This window comes from Chrysemys picta, chromosome 1 (assembly GCF_011386835.1).
Source record: "Chrysemys picta bellii isolate R12L10 chromosome 1, ASM1138683v2, whole genome shotgun sequence".
Taxonomy (NCBI): domain Eukaryota; kingdom Metazoa; phylum Chordata; order Testudines; family Emydidae; genus Chrysemys; species Chrysemys picta.
Genome location: NC_088791.1, coordinates 112858488 through 112877167, shown reverse-complemented (window position 1 = coordinate 112877167; position 18680 = coordinate 112858488). Strand labels below are relative to the sequence as shown.

General features: G+C 47.6%; 1 protein-coding gene across 1 annotated transcript; it reads left to right on the top strand.

Annotated features, from left to right (window-relative positions):
• Positions 1–12777: 12777 nt before the first annotated feature.
• TMEM121B (transmembrane protein 121B) lies at positions 12778–18466 on the top strand. The gene has a single exon (XM_024101994.3). The coding sequence runs from the start codon at positions 12916–12918 to the stop codon at positions 14347–14349; it is 1434 nt and encodes a 477-aa protein (XP_023957762.3). The 5' UTR covers positions 12778–12915; the 3' UTR covers positions 14350–18466.
• The last annotated feature ends 214 nt before the right edge of the window (positions 18467–18680 follow it).

Sequence of the window (18680 nt, the reverse complement as noted above, 5' to 3'; positions counted from 1 at the left end):
TCAACATACAACAGTCTGCTACCTTCAGCGAAGTTATCCAGTGTTGTGAATTGTTTGGGTTAGTTTAATTAAAGGATAAAACAAGTTTACTTAAAAGAGATTAAGTGAGTACAAGTAATGAGGTATTAAAGTTAGAAATGGTTACAAGGGAAAAAAAAAGATTTTCTAAACTTCACCTTGAACCAACTTGTTTGTTAAATCCCTTCCCATATACTTTCAGTGCACTCTCACCAAACTCAGGCCAGGATCTGCTCCCAAAAATCCATTGGCTGTTTCTTTTGTTTTAGGTGATGAGAGAGATGGATATGTAACCCCAAAATCAGACCTAAAGCACAGCTATAATGGCCTGCCAGTATCAGTAAATAGATAGTCCGTTTTATCTGGTTTAGCAGGTAACAGGAGATAACCTCCCACTAAAACCCTGGCAATTCCTCTAGGGTGGACTATCACCCAACCTGTGGAGAACTCCCCAGAACAGACTGTTAACCGTTGGGAGGACACAGATACAGCCTTCTGCTCAAAGGACTGACACTTAGGCAGTAATTCTTCAAAAACAAAACAATCTTTATTTTAATACTATTTTCTAATACAACACATCTAAAATATGTATCTCAAAGAAATAAATCACCCCTTTTCTTAACAAAGACCAAAATTCTGTTAGCACAGATGCATATTAAAGTACCCAAAATTGCAATATCCTGCAAATGGAAAACAGCTCTAAATGGTTACATTCTATTTGCAATAGCCAGTCACATATAGGATGCTGACTGCAAGTTCTTAAACTTTAAAACTATACATATAACACACACACACACACACACACACAATCATCCAGCTTTATTAGCTCATACATACAAATGTATACATTACATAGAGTGTGTCCTTATGCTTACTTCTTCAAGGTTTCTTCCCTTCAACTGGTCCTTCGCAATAGCATTAATATTAATTGCAGCTGCTTTTTTTGCTTGCTTTTTCTTAGCAATTTAGCTCTTTTAGTGGTCTTCCTTCTTTCCTGTTTCTATTTTCTCCAATACCTTCTTCCCATACACACACCAGTACCTTTTCCCTCACAAGACAAGCTAAAGCCTATCAACTCAGCTCCCTGCCTTATATACATATATATGATCTGTTCTGATTGGTTGTTTCTTTAATCCCTATCATTATCAGCCAATCAGCTTCAAGCCTGCTATCGGTCAATCAAAGCTGGACCTATTTGAAGACCTGTGTTCTGCCTAACCCCTCCTCTCAGGTTTTGGAGTGACCTTTGTATCACCTCAGCCTGCCTGTTTGCTATTGGGAATCTCTCCCAGACCTCCATTTTGGATTTCTCTGACTGACTGCTTACAACGCCATTTTGTTTTCCCTAGCTCTAACTGCTTAAAACCATCTTTATTAATCATTTAAATTCTTATAATTATCAAACAAATTATACACTTATATGCACTTTAACATTATGTTTCACTGTCACCGCTCCAATTTTACTAATTCAAACAAGACCAAATCTCAATCACTTCCAACTTCAGCTAATTGTGACAGGTCAGCACTTTTAGTGCTGAAGTGTGCTTTTAATGACGGACAGCGTTTCTGGTGCTGTATTTCCACACAAAATAGAGCAGCGGAAAAATCTCTTGCATCAGATAGGGAGAGATAACATGGGGTGTTTTTGCCCCTCACGTTTATAGTTCAGTCCTCCTTTGAAAAGCGTTTTCCTGGAAGTGACACCTATATAATGTTCTTTCCAATGGAGAGCTATGGAGTCTGGTGGTGGGGAGGTTTCATGCTGCTGTGTGCTAAGATGCAGATCTGTTTGTTCCTTCCCCTCTTCCTTGCCAAAGAATGGCCACTTAATAAGTGATGCCCCATGAGCTTTGATGACAGCTGGCTAGCGGTGTCAACTTGTCCTTTGTGTTTGGGAAACAAGTTTATCCATTCCCCAGGTTTGTCTGGTAAACACACTTCAATCATGATTTCAGCTTATGTTCATAACTTTACATATAATGTTGCTGCATACATTTCACCAGGCTATTACTGACAAGGGCGGAGTTAGTTTTCAAATGGTACCTCACAAGGCATATATTATACAAAGCTTGTTACAATAGGCTGTGAATACACGGTTGCATTCGGTCACAGTTACATTTTAACAAAAGAAATGAAAGGCCAAACATCAGAGAATCCTCGGTACCAAGTCCTATGAAAGTTACAATGAGCAGGTATTCCTTCCTTAGCTGCCCCGGAGCTACCTGGGTTTGTTCTCCCCGCAGGTCTTAGTGGGGTCAAGCATCACTGGGAACAGTCAGGGTGGGTGTAAGAACAGAGGCTTTGCTCTGAGTTTCTTGGTTTGTGGAAGTGTAACGCAGTCTTGCTAATATGTGTTGCTCCAAATGACACCATTTACAGACCTGTCTCTTATGCAGAGGATTTTAGATTTAACACATCACTGAAAAAGGCTTTCCAGCTATAGGAACCGTATCTACATTCATGATCCTCTCTGTGTTAAGCGAATTTTCTGTGTTAAGTGACTTTACTATGCGTGCCAGCCTGCCATCACAAGGGCACAAGTCCTATTTATCTGTAGAGCAGCCCCATCATCTCTGCTTGTGTACCCAACCCTTACCTAGATGGGTGACCTCTAACAGTGGAAGGGGAGCTCCTCTTCTGTGATAATTCAGTCTGTGGTCTCCCAGCATAGCCAGCCAGTAAGGGTGCTAATTATGTTGGGTCTTGTTTGCTGTGGGCAGTAGCCTTACATAGACTTGGGTCGCAAAAGAGCTGTTAAGAGAGCTCTAAAGGTGGAGGCAGGTGCCTAGTGGGATTTTCAAAAGTGTCTAGGTACCTGTTGGCATCTTTAGATGCCTCAATAGCTTTAACAGTGTGATCCTCTAACCTGTTGTGGCTATGAGTGTAGGGTGGCCTTCAGTAGCTCCTGTTATTGGTAGTGAGTTAATCACATGGTTCTATTACTTGAAGACCATGATGCTGAGGCAGTGCTGTATTTTGACCCATAACTTTTCACACAAAGGCTTTTAATTAGGATTTTGAAACCATTTCTCTTTGGGAAGGGGTAGAGGAGTAGGGAGAGAACCTTCCACTACGTCTCCCTGCTCTCAAATCCAGGTTCTAGCCAAGTAAGAGCACACCCAGTGCATTCTGCAGTCTGTCTGTCTGCATGAGCCAAAAGTAGTGAGGGATTAAAGAGTTCCCAGCATCCATGTGCAAAGCCCATGGGTCCTCTGGCAGCTGGCTGAGATTGAGCAAAAGAAGTATTGCTTCAGAATGTTGGGCAATCCTGAGTGTTGATTGACTGAGGTGGTCACATGCTTTTAAGCATAAATTTGGCATCCTCTACTTGGCCTCCGTATTGAATGCTTAGCCTAAGCATGAGGTTCATCTTTTCCCCCCCGGTAGTGCAAAAAAACTATTTCTCCCCACCTCTCCAAAACAAGTGCACCACTTACAGCAGCCTCTGGCCATATACTGAGTGACCTTGGGGGACAAATGATTGTCTATGAATCTTAAGGGCCTAACCTTTTTGGTAGAATGTTCTATTTTGCAGCATGCTTGTGTGTATTTGGCTGGGGAGGGGAGAGGAAAGCAGACGAGAAGTCCTTTAATGGCTGTACCTCAGTGTTGGAGTGAAGTGAAATCCCTTTGCCTTCTGTTTTAAAGCAGTGTTTCTCAATGGTGCTAGTCCCTGAGATCTCCCTGACACAGATTAGGAAGGCAGCAAGCCTGTCCCAGATCTCAAAAAGGTTGAGAGACACTGGTCTATAGGAATTAGCTGCAGGTGAGGCACAGCTTAACCATTTAACAGCTGGGAGTGAGTAACAAGAAATGTTAATATCCTTGGGACTCTGGCCTCCGTATCATTGCCAGTGCTTCTTGTACTCTGTATCATGTACTCCAAACTGCGTAAGTGAGTACACCCTCAACCCCCACGGATTGTCACACTTCAACTCCTTCTGTTTTGGAGTGAATTTGCCTCTTTATGGGTGGTTTGACCAGCAATAGATATGGGACTTCAGTAATTGATACAGAAGTGCTTTTTACAGAGCACCGTCCAAGCATTGAGCGATGCTTCTTGCCCTGAACAGCTAACATTCTAAGGGGCTCATCCTGACAGCTGCGGAGCATCTGCATCTTCCTTCCATTGACGTCAGTGGACTTTGGACGAGGCTCAAAGGGAGCAATAAGGCAAGAAGTCTGAAAAGAGAAAAAGAGAGTAGGAAAAGGGGCAAAACTACTGAGGACCTTGTATATGAGGAGGAGCTTGAATTTCATCCAGTAGAAATGGGGGTTGGGTGACAGAGAGAGAGAGTGAAATCTCTGGAGAAGGAGATGACCCCACCAGTGGCACCAGACTAGACTGTGTGAGCAGAGACTCAGGGAGTCCCTCCTTCTATCCCAATGCTGGAGTTTATCCTTCTCTTCCCTAGTCCAGAGATAGCTTTTTCAGACTCTACCACAGGGCTGGGCAAACTTTTTGGCCCGAGGGCCACATCGGGGTTGTGCAACTGTATGGAGGGCCGGGTAGGGAAGGCTGTGCCTCCCCAAACAGCCTGGCCCTTCGCCCCCATCCACCCCTCCCACTTCCCGCCCCCTGACTGCCCCCCTCAGAACTCCCAACCCATCCAACACCCCTGCTCCTTGTCCCCTGACTGCCCCCTCCTGGGACCCCTGCCCCCTATCCAACCCGCCTGCTCCCTCATCCCCCTGGTCTGGTGGTTTATAGCAGACTCCCACCATGACATTACCCTTGTTGCTCACACTTCTAAACTTAAGCCAGAGACTCTCAGGTTTTTCTGCAGTTTCATACCGGAGCTCTGAGCAGTCATACTCCTCTCTTAGGGTAGGTCTATACTTACCTCCAGGTCCGGCGGTAAGCAATCGATCGTCTGGGATCGCTTTATCGCGTCTTGTCTAGGATCAGTCCTGGAAGTGCTCGCCGTCGACGCCGATGATGGTCAGGGTGCCTGAAGCCTAGAGTGGGTGCCCTTGGTGGACCATAGAGGGGGGAATACAAGTGCAGTTGCTCTGACCTGCGACACTGCTTGCCTGACACAAACATGGACTAGCCCCTGTTGAGAAGGTGAGTGGAATTACGCAAGACTAACACTAAGCAACCTAGTCCTTCTCCCAGTGAAGCCAGGGGCAAAACTCTGCTTGACTTCAACAGAAGTAGGATTGGGCTCCCAATATGTGGAAACCTTCAGCTTGTAATAGTCAAGGAGCAGTTTGGGTCTGTTTCATCTGTTCAAAACTCTCCCATTCATTCCACCAAAAGTGACTGTTCTATTCAGCATCCATGCGCAAAGCCCATGGGTCCTCTGGCAGCTGGCTGAGATTGAGCAAAAGAAGTATTGCTTCAGAATGTTGGGCAATCCTGAGTGTTGATTGGCTGAGGTGGTCACATGCTTTTAAGCATAAATTTGGCATCTTCTATCTGGCCTCCATATTGAATGCTTAGCCTAACCATGAGGTTCATCTTTTTCCCCCTGGTAGTAGTGATCTAGGTTAGGCTGTGGAAGCTGGTGGAAGTTCTACTAGAAGTCACTACTGAAGCAACTAAATGACAGAAAACTGGATGCCTCAGAAGACTGACAATGGGATGCAGAGCCTTGCAGCTTTAGCTGAATGATTCAAATCAGCCTGTGTCAGTGGTTCCCAGACTTTAACAACCCGTGAACCCCTTTCATGAACATATCAAATCTCGTGCACCCCCTCCTAAAAATGAATATTTCTGGGGATTTTCTCCCTTACTTGAGCATAAATTATAGTGATCCTGGAAATATATATATATTTTTATGACAAGTTTATTACACACTATTTATCATTACATTATTAATTTTATTACATTATGAAAATGGCAATACTCTTCTAAGATTTCACTTTTGTAGCTCATCTCACTTTGATTAAGCCTCCTACATGTTTCATCAAGGAGTACCAGACATGAAACAGCATGAAGGTATTTAAGAAGCCAACTCAAATAAAGAGTTAATCCTACAAGCATTCGGGTTTTGAGCAGTCCAGGCAAACCATGCACAACTACACCAAAGCTTAAAGTTGTTCTGCCAGAAAGTCATGGTCATGGGGCTCGGACTGCTGGCGCCTGGGGTCCGTAGGGATGGCTTTGTCCGCCATTACAGAATTTTTTTCTGAGAACCCCTTGATACATTTTGCAAACCCCCAAGAGTTCACGAACCTCAGTTTGGGAACCACTGGCCTATGTCAACAGTGACTGCAAGTTGTTAATTGCAGAAGCCTGTTCAACGGCCTTTATTAAATGAGTCTTGTCTAGTAGACAAGAATCTAAAAACAACATCATTGTTGACAGTAAGCAACCTCTTGTGAGACTGGCAAGAAAAAGCATGACCGTGAAGCCTGAACTTGTCTCCCATCCCTAGAAGCAGGCCTCCTGTATCTGGGTTGAGGCACATTGGCAAGGCTGTGGAGGAAACTTCCAGAAAGGGCAGCGGTAGTGCATCTGTTACGTAGATAAAGAGAGGAATTTAGTGTTATGCCCCTACCTTTCACAAGCAATAAATTCACTCTAATGTAATAAAACAAAGACTAGTAAGAGAAAAAAAAATTCCCGCTAGTTAAATAGAATGGATAAAATGAGAGAGCTGGCCTTTTTACTTTCATTTTTTGCCTCGGCCTAGGATCAATGCTAAAACACCCGCCAGGGCTGTTATGACCCTGTTTAACTAGGTAATAACAGTTTAACTAGGTAACAAATTGCTACATGTATGTACTGTCTGCAGTGGTTCCCAAACTTTAACAACCTGTCAACCCCTTTCACTAAAATGTCAAGTCTCGCGAACCCCCTCCTAAAAATGAATATTTCTAGGGATTGTCTCTTTTACCTGAGTATAAATTATAAAAGCAGTGATCTTGGAAATATAAAATTTGTTTTTAATGACATGCTTATTACACACTATTATTAATTATTTATCATTACAGTATTTTTATTACATTATGAAAACGGCAACACTCTTCCAAGATCTCACTTTTGTAGCTTGTATCACTTTGAATAAGCCTGTTATAACACAAGGCTCCTATGGTTCATCAAGGAGTATCAGATGTGAAACAGCATGAAGGTATTTAAGAAGCCAACTCAAAGAGTTCCTCCTACACAAGCATTCGGGTCTTGAGCAGTCCAGGCAAACAACGCACGACTACAACAAAGCTTTAACTTGTTCTTCATAATAATTTTAAAAACAATACTAGCTCCCTATTTAATTTTAAAAACAGCAAAAAATATCCATCTCCCTTTCCAATTCTTATAAGGAGTCTTGAAGTTTAAATCTCCTCAGTGTGATAGATGTGCTTGCTTTGATCTGCTTAGCTCTTGGAAGTCCAGGGGCTCCAGGCTGCTGGCCCCATGCTGCCAGGGGTCCCTAGGGACAGCTCTGTCTGCCATTAGGGAATTTTTTTCCTGCAAATCCCCTGTAACATTTCGCGAACCCCAGTTTGGGAACCACTGGTCTATAGCAAAATGACTGTACCCATGAATTTACAGTACAGAATGAGCATTTTAGTGACATATTTTCAGTGTTTGAAATAAATAAATTGAAATGTCTCTGTATTTTATTACTGGCCTGGTGAAACGTTCTACCTAAGGCTAGAGATGTCCACCCTGCACATTTGAATTGATCAGATAACTGCAGTGTCGAATGTGCATCACAGAATGTTTCCCCTCAAGCTCCCAATTTCTGACAGTGCTTGAGAGACATAATTAGATTTTAGCACCTGGTCTTTACTTTTGGCATGTTTTGTCTAATTTCCCAGAAGTAAAACAGCTAGTTTGTTTCCTCTTGAATTTTGCCAAAAACAATTGCCCCTTGCCAAAGCCAGGCCCTCCCACTAAAGAGGGATGGGGGAGAGGGGGAGGGCTTGTGGGGCCCTCTGCTTCCTACTTCCCAAATAATTGTGAAGCCTGAACACGGTAATTTTGAGGCAGTTGCAATATCTATTTTATTAAAACCTGCTTGCAGCTGTTGGCTTCAGTTGGGTTTGGTATCAGTTTTAATCAGACACCCTAGCCATTATTTTTAAAGTTGCTGAAAATGGAGGAGATAGGCATGGAGGTTATTTAAAATTTAGTCTATGTGCTTCATTGCTACTGTTGCTTGCTTTTAACTGTTACCATCTCCATGTGCTGCACCAGGCATTTTGTGATATACTGGATCACCAGGGAAACAGCTCATTGTATTTCATCCTGCAGTGCTCAAGGATTTGACCACAGATGTATTTTGCTTTTTGAGATTGAGAATGCCATTTCTATTTTTCCCACATATAAGCAGGGGATTTGGCCCACCGTAGTAGGGGAATTTCTCGATGTACGCAGTACCTCGGCTGAACTGAGTAACAAAAGGATCTGAGTCCTTGGCCAACAGCCTCTTGCACAAGGGTTTTCACTAGGTCTCTTATTAGTACCACCTTTTTAGTCTTCCTGTTTACTTACCCCCAGAATGGTAATTGGAGTGTTCCTCATAGTAGCCAGGTATATGGGACAGATGATGCTCTGATCAATAGCAGACCACAAGTCCCAAAAGCTTTGGGAAACAAAACTCCAATCAAAAGGCAAAAATGATCTATGCACTGGAGGCAATACCTTCAAGGTAGCTAAATGAATATAGCCAACACATGGTACCCATAGCACAGCCAAGTGCATTGCTGAGAACATCCAGATGCCTTTGGTGCAGCCATCAAGACAACACAATTACCTCCAGCAACACTAGTGGTATATGGAGCAACCCGTCCATAAACTATTGCATAGTGGGTGAGGACTGGTGCCCCGAGATTTTCAGAGTGGCAGCTGAATTCACAACCCATGCAACTGGTAGAACTAATACACAGGTCTCACTGTTCAAAGTATAATAGCTAGCAACATTAAAAGCAATAGAGAGAGATTTATTGGGTCGAAAGCTCTTGCTTTTCAATAGGACCCTGTAGACTTCTGAAGAATCATCATCAAGCCTGTCAGCGAAACAAAAGTCAGGGTGTCAATCTGAGAAAATTCATGCTCAGGTGGGTAAACTTACCCTAATCTGAAGGCAAAGATCCAATACATTAGACAGCGGTGCTAACATTATACCTAGGCTATCTGAAAACAATGCTGCCAAGAATAGTTATGGTTAGTGACAAAACCTTGGCTCCATCCCATCTGATCTGCAGAGCTCCTGAACCAACAGGATCGGAGGGAATATACAGAGGTTCTCCTGATTCCAGTCAAAGTACGACACTGTCTCATGTTTGCTCTCAGAACTGGAGACAATTGTGAGACTCAGGTGAGACTTTCGCCCCTTACAGCACACATAATGCCCAACTGAGAGCTAACTAAGACATTTGTGTCAGTGTACAAAATTGTTCAAAGAATCTGCCTGGACATAGTTTATTCTACAGAGTCCACAAACCTTGAAAAGGCTAGCGAACAAAGTGACCATCCAAGTCCACGATCTGGAAATAATACTTTTGATTTAAGGGAGGTGAGAAGGGGGTTGGACTAGATGACCTCCTGAGGTCCCTTCCAACCCCGATATTCTATGATTCTATGAATTCCATGATAAGCATGTGTTACTTTTGCCTTTTACATCTTGAATGACCAGAACCATAAGTATCTCAGGTATAAGTACTATCAAGAATTGGTGGTATCTTTTATAATCAGTCATATGGTGGCCACAGACACAACCTGGATAAAAGGTATTACCCTGTTACACTATTATGGCATCTGTTTATGGACCAAAGTTCAGCTACAACATGAATACAGATACCTGCATGACTATGCTGACATTTGAGGTACAAGAGCTCAGGATACCAGGGTTTGCTCCCTTTTTAAAATTGCTGCTAATAGATGGATACTCGTAACTAGTTGGCCTGATATAACAGAGTTTGTCTCATTAAAATAAGTGATTGATATACTGCCAATGTCATCTTATAGGCAGCAATTTTTCACCTGCTGCATGGCTGAGGAAAAGCACTACTCACCAGTAATCCCAAGCAACTGGTGTCCTTTATCTCAGTTGAGGATCCCAAACATCTAGGGACTAAAAACCACTTTTACTGATGCTGGACACTTCAGGCAAGTGGTATACTGGTCACTAATGCCAAAATCTTGACTCAGTGTCCCCAGAACTATCTCAGTATGCCGTATATAACGGGCAGACCACTTCATCAAGTGGTTCACCAGAGATCATGGTGAACCACTTGGCTCTGGACTCAGCTTGGATGGATCTGGGGACCTTAGTGACACTCATGTTGTGCACCCAATGACTTCTGATTCACTAGAGTCAATGATGTCAGAACCTTGGCACTAGCTTGCATAGAGCTGGATACTTTGCTGCCATGTCTTTGGTACAGGCACCTTGGCACCAAGCGATGATGCCCCAGAGGAATCTGGGGCTGTGTTGACTGTGCCAGAATCTGAGTGCTAGGCTCAGTCAGCTGGATAAAATCCAGGAACCAGGCCACTGTTTAAGCCAAGGACACAGCCACTTAAGCTCGTTAAGCACTTAGACCTCTAAAGCCTATGCTGGACTTACACATTGCCAGACTTAGTCGAATGGGCCTGGGGAGCCTCCCTCAACCATAAGGGTTTGTGAGGTGGTCCTCCTGCATCTGTGGGTTCAGATGCTACTCATGCTGGCTGGGTAACATTTCCTCTTTGTCTAGATAAAGAAATTTGTAGTACTGTACTTGCCAAGCTAACTAACTAGACCAAAAATAGTCCTAAGAGGGCAGAAGAAAAGAAAGAAAGAAAACTGATGAGGAAGAGTGTCAGCTCACTGCACCTTCAGCGGTTACAAAGAAACTGAGCAGTGGTTGGGGACATCGCCACCCTTTACCACCCTGGGTAGTCTTGTGGAGGGGTGAGGGGCCCAATGACCACTGCAGGCCAGAAGATTCCACAGTAGGAGGCGTCAATCCCCATAAGTGTGACTATGCAGGGGCTACACAAAGAAAAAACATACATATTAGCGCAAAACAGAGCATGGAGGGAGGGGCAGAATGTGGTGTGCAAGACCTGCTCACTTTCTGGACAGAAAAACTGAGTTTGGCCTTCCATTAAGGAGGCTTGAGCTAGGTGAAATCCTTTATCGTGTGTCTTCAAATGAAATGTTGCAGCAGTCGTGTAGGGAGGAGAAACTCGGGTAAACCCACTATTTACTTGGGAAATATGGAGTTTATTTGACTCACTTCTTTCTGTAACCACTAAACCACTGCCTGGCAGCTCTAAGGTGCCCTCTTTTTCCCTTCACCTATGAGCAAATGCAGCAGAAGCTGGGGTGGGTCATTGCTCCAGACAGATTTCAGAGTGCCTGTGGGCTATACAAGTAATTTAAGACAAGCTTGTCATGTGGTTGCTCTGACAGTTATACCAATATTTGCAGTGATATGTTCAAGGCGCCAATCCTTTGTACAGCAGAACAAGGCTGGGGACCAGGTCACATCCCTGCTTCAACCCAGCTCTAGTGTCAAACCTAAACCAAATATCAGTCCAACAATCAGTTCAAGCTCTTTTACTGACACGGCTGATGTTGGGTTACCATCTTTGGTCAGGACACAAATGATCTCAAAGCACTAGAAAGCTTCCAGAAGAGGCAGCTGCCCTTGGGCTAAGGATTTCTTGGGCAATAACAAAAATGCAGCATGTTGGTGCAAAAATTGTGATAGAAAGCATCTGTACTCCCAGACAAACTGGAAATAGTATTGGGGGTAGCCATGTTAGTCTGTATACACAAAAACAAGGAGTCCGGTGGCACCTTAAAGACTAACAGACTTATTGGCTGACTTCATCCAGTCAGGCAGTAAACTATCATCAATGAGCACAGATATCTTAAGGAGAATTGGTTTAGCAGCCTCAGCTAGGAAGGACCTGCCTAGGGTCTGGCACCAAAAGAAGGTGAAACAACATGGATTTATCAACCCTGTGTACTTCCGACCCTCTTATATGGATCTGAAACATGGACGTCGCTTAAACAATATAGCAGGAGGCTAGAGTTATTTCATAAGCATTGCCAGCAGTGACTACTGGGTATAAGATGGTTTGACTTTCTATATCAGTAATAGGGATGTAGCATTGAGAACTGGCCTCAAGAGGCTTGAAGTCATGCTTGGCCACCACCGGCAGGCCCTTTTTGGTCAGTTGCCTTCCTTGGAGACAAAGTCCCTGCATGTTGAGCGCAGAAGATCAGACAGAGGTCAGTAGGGGATAGTGGCCAGTCATGGGCTGGCAGTGGTCATGCGGTCAACCTGGCTGCACCAGATCAATAATAACCCTGTGGCGCTCTTAAGGCCCTAGCCGTGGCACTAGGGACTTCCGCTGTCTGTCTATTGTCATGTGGCTATGGGATCTCAGCCCTAGTGACAGGGGTACCTATTGGCAGTGGCACGTGTATGCAGTCAGGGGGAGGAGGCATTTGCTAATTGAGGATTGGGCCTGGTGTTCATTACAGACCAAGGGGAGCAATTTGCAGCGTTTGTGCTCCCAGCCCAGCCAGGTGGGGGTTCCTCTCCCCGGGGGCTGAGGCTGTGACCCTGGGCTCAGCACACACTTCTGCTCCGGGCTGCACAGCCTCTCTCCGCTCCAGCCCACGCACCCACCCACCCGAGCTGCCGGAGAAGGCTCAGCCTTGCTTCAGCTTCCCCGCCACTCACTCGGGGAGTCTCCTCGTTCCGCCTTTCCCCGCCCCCCGCGGGCCCCCTCGCAGCTCCCCGCCTCTCTCGCGCGTGGAGCCGCCGCTGCTTTCTCCGGAGTCCGCTTCTCGCCCGTGGAGCAGCTCCGGGATTGCGGCGGATTCAGGCCGGGGCTCCGCTCTCGCTGGCCCCCTCCAGCCCCTGGCCCAAACCCTCGGTGCCGCCGGCCGGGGGGCGCGGCCGGGGCCCGGGCCCCTCGCTCTGGGGCCGGGGAGGACAATGCACCGAGCTGTCTCCAACCAGCGCTCGGGCTCCTCCTCCTCCTCCGGCTCCTTCCAGCCGCCGCCGCCGCCGCCCGCTCACCCCGCCGCCGACCTGCAGCCCCTCTTCCTGGGCGGCCGCAGCCGGCGCGTGTCGGGCTCCAGCTCGGGCTCGGCCCGGGCCCGCAGCAGCAGCAGCAGCGGGGGCGAGGAGGAGGAGGAGAGCATCAGCAAACCCCTGGTGCCGGCCCCGGCCGCCCCGGCCCCCGCCGCCTCCTCCCCGGCCTCCAGCAGCAGCAGCAGCTCGGGCTGCAGCATGACGGCGGGGGAGCTGTACGGGGGCGCGGGCCCGGCCGGGGCGGCGGCGGCGGCGACCGCCGGAGGGCTGCTGTGGCCGGGCGGGGGCTCCGGCGGGTCGCGCTGGGGCTACAAGGCGCTGTCCCTGGTGCTGCTGCTGGGGCAGGGCGCGCTGCTGGACCTTTACCTGATCGCCGTCACCGACCTCTACTGGTGCAGCTGGATCGCCACCGACCTGGTGCTGGCGGCCGGCTGGGGCATCTTCTTCTGCCGCAACAGCCGGGCCCGGCGCCGGGAGCGCCCCCCGCCGGGTCACCCTCCGCCCCCGCCCCTGCACCCGCTGCTGCTGCACCCCCCGCACGGCGGCCGGGGCGCGGGCCGGGCTGGGGGCCCCCTGCGGGGAGGGGACTTCGCCTACGCGCACCTGGCCTGGCTGATCTACTCCATCGCCTTCACCCCCAAGGCGGCGCTGATCCTGGGCACCTCCATCCTGGAGCTGATCGAGCTGCGCCTGCCGCTGGGCACCACCGGCTTCCGCGTCACCCTGGCGCTCTCCGCCCCGCTGCTCTACTGCCTGCTGCGGGCCATCGGCCCCGACGGCGCCGGCCAGCTGCTGCTGCCGCCCCAGCCCCCGCCGCAGCACCGCGCGGCCGCCGCCTTCCTGGCCACCTGCCTCGACCTGCTGGACAGCTTCACCCTGCTGGAGCTGGTGCTGCAGCCCGGCCGCCCGGCCCCGCTGCCCGGCCCGCTGCGCTACCTGCTCATCGCCGTCTACTTCCTCTGCCTGGCCTCGCCCGTGCTCTGGCTCTACGAGCTCAGCGCCGCCCGGCCGCCCGGCGCCGCCCGCCTGGCCCTGCACCTGCTGCTGCCCGCCGGGCTGCTGGACGCGCCGCTGCTCGCCCTGCGCTGCCTCCTGCTGCTGCGCTACCAGCAGCCGCTCTCCATCTTCATGCTCAAGAACCTCTTCTTCCTGGCCTGCCGCAGCCTCGAGGCCATGGAGACCTGCTGCCTGCTCCGCCCCGCCGCCGGGGGCGCCAAGTACAGCGCGGCCCCTGGCCCGGGCCCCGGCGCCGCCCAGCTCAGCCACTGCATCTCCGAGAACGACATGGGGCCCCACGGCTACGTCAACACCCTGGCGGTCAGCGCCCAGAACTGAGCGGGGGTGGGGGGCCGTGGAGCCGCCCGACCCCTGCCCCCACCCACCTCTCTCCCCTCCCCGGCCAGGAACCCTCCTCTCACCCCTACTTACCGGTACCCAGTAACCCTGCCCCCTCAGCCCACTCCGCTATTCACCTGCCCCCTCCAACCCCACTTTGCCACCTAGTAACACCTAACCCTAAGCAGTGGGGATGGACAGAGGGCTTAATTTTACCAGACCTTACCTCCATCCCTTGCCCTTCAAACCCATACCCCAAGCCCTCGCGTCTACATAACCAGCACTGACCTCTGCACTTACTACCAACCTCCTTGCTTCTGTACCAGTATTATGGCTGGTCACATAGTGCTGAGGGGAAAGGAGGTTACCCCCATACCTATCCTTGCCCCCTAAATTCTACCCTTTTACTAATCTTGTGAGCTCGACTTTCCAGAACTGAGGGGAGAGGGAAATTACCCAACTAAACCTGCTCCCTGGCCACCCTCATGAACTCAACTTCCTTGCACAGACAGGGGAGAGCCACACGCCTCTGCCTCCTTCCCAGCCTTGGGAGCTGGTCAGGTTCTCTTTACTCTTCCCCTGTCTCTGAGAGGCCTCCTAACACTATTGCCTATGGGGACTGGGGAATAAAGAGGGGGCTACCCACCTCCCGGAGATCACAGGGTAGAGGGAGGTTCCCCAACCATCCCCTGCCTTACCTACCTACCACTCGAAACTGGTCGGATTCTCCGTACCAGTCCTTTGCTCCTGACAGGCAAAGCTGCTCCCCATGCAGCTGAAAGTCACAGAGCAATACTGCCATTACACTAGGGGAAGTTATTCATCTCCCTGGCAGAACTGCTCTGCCTGCTGCTCAGGGTCCTCACATCACTGACATTGCAATTAAGAGCAGGTGAGGGACACAGGTTTTTTTTTTAGTTTAACACCTCATTTCTCTTTCCCTTTTCCCTGAACAAATCCATCAATGGAGTCTACCCAGAGATCATACTTACTATCCCTAGGGAATAACGCAGAAGCTTTTCCCAGGAAAGTGTGTGCCATATCATGTTTGCATCATGTCCTCAGTGGCAACGGGGGTTTCATTGTTTCTTCATTATTCCTCAGCACCTAAGTAATGGAGACCAGTGGACAGTTTTGACAGCTCCTGATGGTCATGATGAGAGACTTTAGCAGAGACTAAGTGGTGATGAGACCTGGCTCCTTGCATGTACATGACCACAAAGAGGAGGTTTGCTTTTAAGCTTGTATCCTGCAAAAGTACCATCTGTTTTCCACCCACCGAGGTGAAATGAGGAAGAGACTTTGAACCCCCAATTGGGGGAGTTTCTCAGAATAGGGTGGTGACCAGCAAATGTAAAGGGGATCCATCCTGGGAGCCACCCTTCCCCTTGTTGAAAATGTCTACCTCTGTGCTTGAATCTTGTTGCATCTTGTGCTCACTTTATATGCTAAAGACACAAGTGAGTCCGAAACGGACATGGCCCAAGGCCTAAAGCCCCTCCAGATTGAGATGTTTATTTCCGGTGAGAACAGGGTCAACTGCTTGTTCAAGCAGCAGCATCTGTGTGTTGGGGGTCTTGTTTTTCTGTGGATATGCATGTTTTAAGGATCAGTGTTTATTTCTTATGTGGATAATAAGGGCACTCTCCATTGAGATCAGACAGGCTGGGAAGATTGGCTGTAGGTAGGTGGACACTCTACCCCTAGAGCTGAGGATGCAGCCTGTGAACTGTTCCCCTCTATCCCAGCAGGAGAATCTTGGTGCTGCTTGGGGTGGACTAGGTGCTGAACCTCATTTAATTTGCAGACATGGAAAGTGAAGTGCTACAATGAGCTCCCTGTGAAAGAGTCCCAGGGTGTATCTCACAGTGTTCTCCATGTGCATGGGGGAAAGGGTTGAGGGTAGAGGAGTCAATTGTAAAGCTATTGGTCTTGTTGAAATGCAGCTGTCCTTAATTTTTAAAGTTCCATGAATCAGTTTGGCCCAGTTTAGGGCATGACCCGTTACCCATCTGTAGCTGCATCTGGAACCAGTAGAACTGAAGTAGGACCAGCCAGGGTTTGAAGGGTAACTTTTCCTCTTCACAGCTCTTCGATAGGACTGCATTCCTGGAGGAAGGGTTATAATCCAATCCTGCCTAGTTAGAAGAGGGAACAAAGTGCAACCAACCACTATCCAAAGCCTGTGCTGGACTTATACACCACACTTGGGACTTTCCCCATACATGTACATACATTCCTCCCTTCAACCCTTGGACTTCAGTGGAAGTCATGGCACTAGAACCAGAACTGCTGCCACTACCTCCCTGCCCCCAGAGCAGGGTAGATGTCCTACTCTCTAAGACACTGTTATTACAAAATGTTTACAGGCTGAGGACTTTTCCCTCTGCTTCCCATAGGTGGAACTGTATAATTGCCATTAGGCTCTTCTGTCCTTAGCACTATGGCAGCCCCCCAGCTCTGGCTCAGAAAGGGCAGGTCTAAAGTGTCCATCTGTTAGAGCTGCAGCTGCTGGGGTGATTAGCTTGGGAAGAACAGGCAGGGGGAGATATAGCTGCAAAGAACTAGGCTTAACTTTCCCATGAGTGCTTTATTTTTATCTGAGCCCTGAACACAATGCTTGTTAAGGGCAATTGTTAATTCTGGCCCGTGGCCTTCTCTTCAGTAACTTTTTATTTGTCTGGACAATCTTGGTGCTGTGAGTGACTGTGATTGTAAAACTAAGTACTGTGGACTTTTCCTCTGTGACCTGAGATATGTCAAGGGGATGCTAGCTTCTTGGCCAAAAGAATGAACTGGCAGGTGTGCCTGCATGCACATAGGGATTCCCCCAACAAAATAGTCAATATTAAACAGAAAACTAACATACTCAAAGAACAAACCAACGTACCATTCACACAGTAATGAATCAGTACCCTAAACTAAGAGTACTCCACTCCCTGTAGTCAAACAGCCACGTTGTAGAGTAGACCAATTTACCAAAAAGAGATGGAGAGAAAAGCTGCCTTAGCCAGAACTAAACCTTGCTGTTCTTACTCATGCTAAACTCACATACAAAACATGAAGAATTTAGCCCCCCTGAGTCACTGGCACATATTCATACAGCTCAGACTGTAGAAGTCACAGCAGAATTGTTAATATAACTCTGACTTTGATACTACTTCACCGTAGATATCAATTGCAATGGAACTGCTGTTGCAACAGCAAGTGCCTTCCCCCACCAGACAGACACTGGTGTGAAAATGGCATATTGGACATTTAACTATTCAGATGGCAGGTTTTTTTAAATCTAGTATCAACATGACAAGATTTTATAAGCAGTGCATTACTCTTAAGGTTACATTTGTTCTCTGATTCACAGTCGAGTTGAGCCTACTGAAGAGATCCAGAATATATATATATTTTGCTATAGATTGCTCTGTAGAAGTTTTATTCTCTTTAGTATATGGAGTTGTTCCTAGTACCTGCCATTGTGTCCTGACCTCCTCCCACTGCCAACCTAATTAGCAGCAGTTTGGCAAACATGCAGCTTTGTTAGTATATCTGACTTGACGGAAGCACCTTGAAATCAAAATTGGCAGCTGTATTACCACTTATGAAACAATACCTAAATATTAAAGCTCTTACCTTTCTTTTCTGTTTCTAAGCCTGTCATAGCTTTCTGCAACTCCCCTCTCTTTAACCCCCTCACCTGGTTCTGCTGAGCGAGTATATTCACATTTGAAAATTGTCCCCACCCCACCTTCTATGCAGGCCCCCTTCTCTGCCTACATCTATCTACACTAATTATTGGCTTAAGTGAATAATTTTGCTAAAACACAATCTACCATATGAAGATAAAGGCCTCTAAGCATCCATTCTGTCATACACAAGTGTGCAGATTACCCCTGCACCAGAATTCAACTGGTTAGGGGAGGGGTTGTTCTGTCCATGCCCCTCACTTAAGAGACTAGCAAACAGTAAGAGGTGATCACCCGAGGGAGGGGAAAATGAAATTAGAGAAAAGATACAGCCTGTGGCACAAGGCAGCTTGGCATCCCCACTAGCATCAATCTGAGTTTGTATTTTTTAATAAATGAGATTGTTCTTAAAATAAAATTAGACATTTGTGACCAAGTGTGTGTCTTTCCCTTTGAGTTTCTTATCAGTGTATTGATATGGGTATTGCAGGGCATGTTTACATTAAAACGTTCACTCAAACTATTTGCCCTCCCCATTTGATTACTTAAAAGCGACAATGGATTTTCTTCAACCTTCACTTCCTCACTCAGAGCCAAATGAGAAATTTCAACCCAAAAGGACAACTACTTGAGAAGAGTATAAGCAAGTCA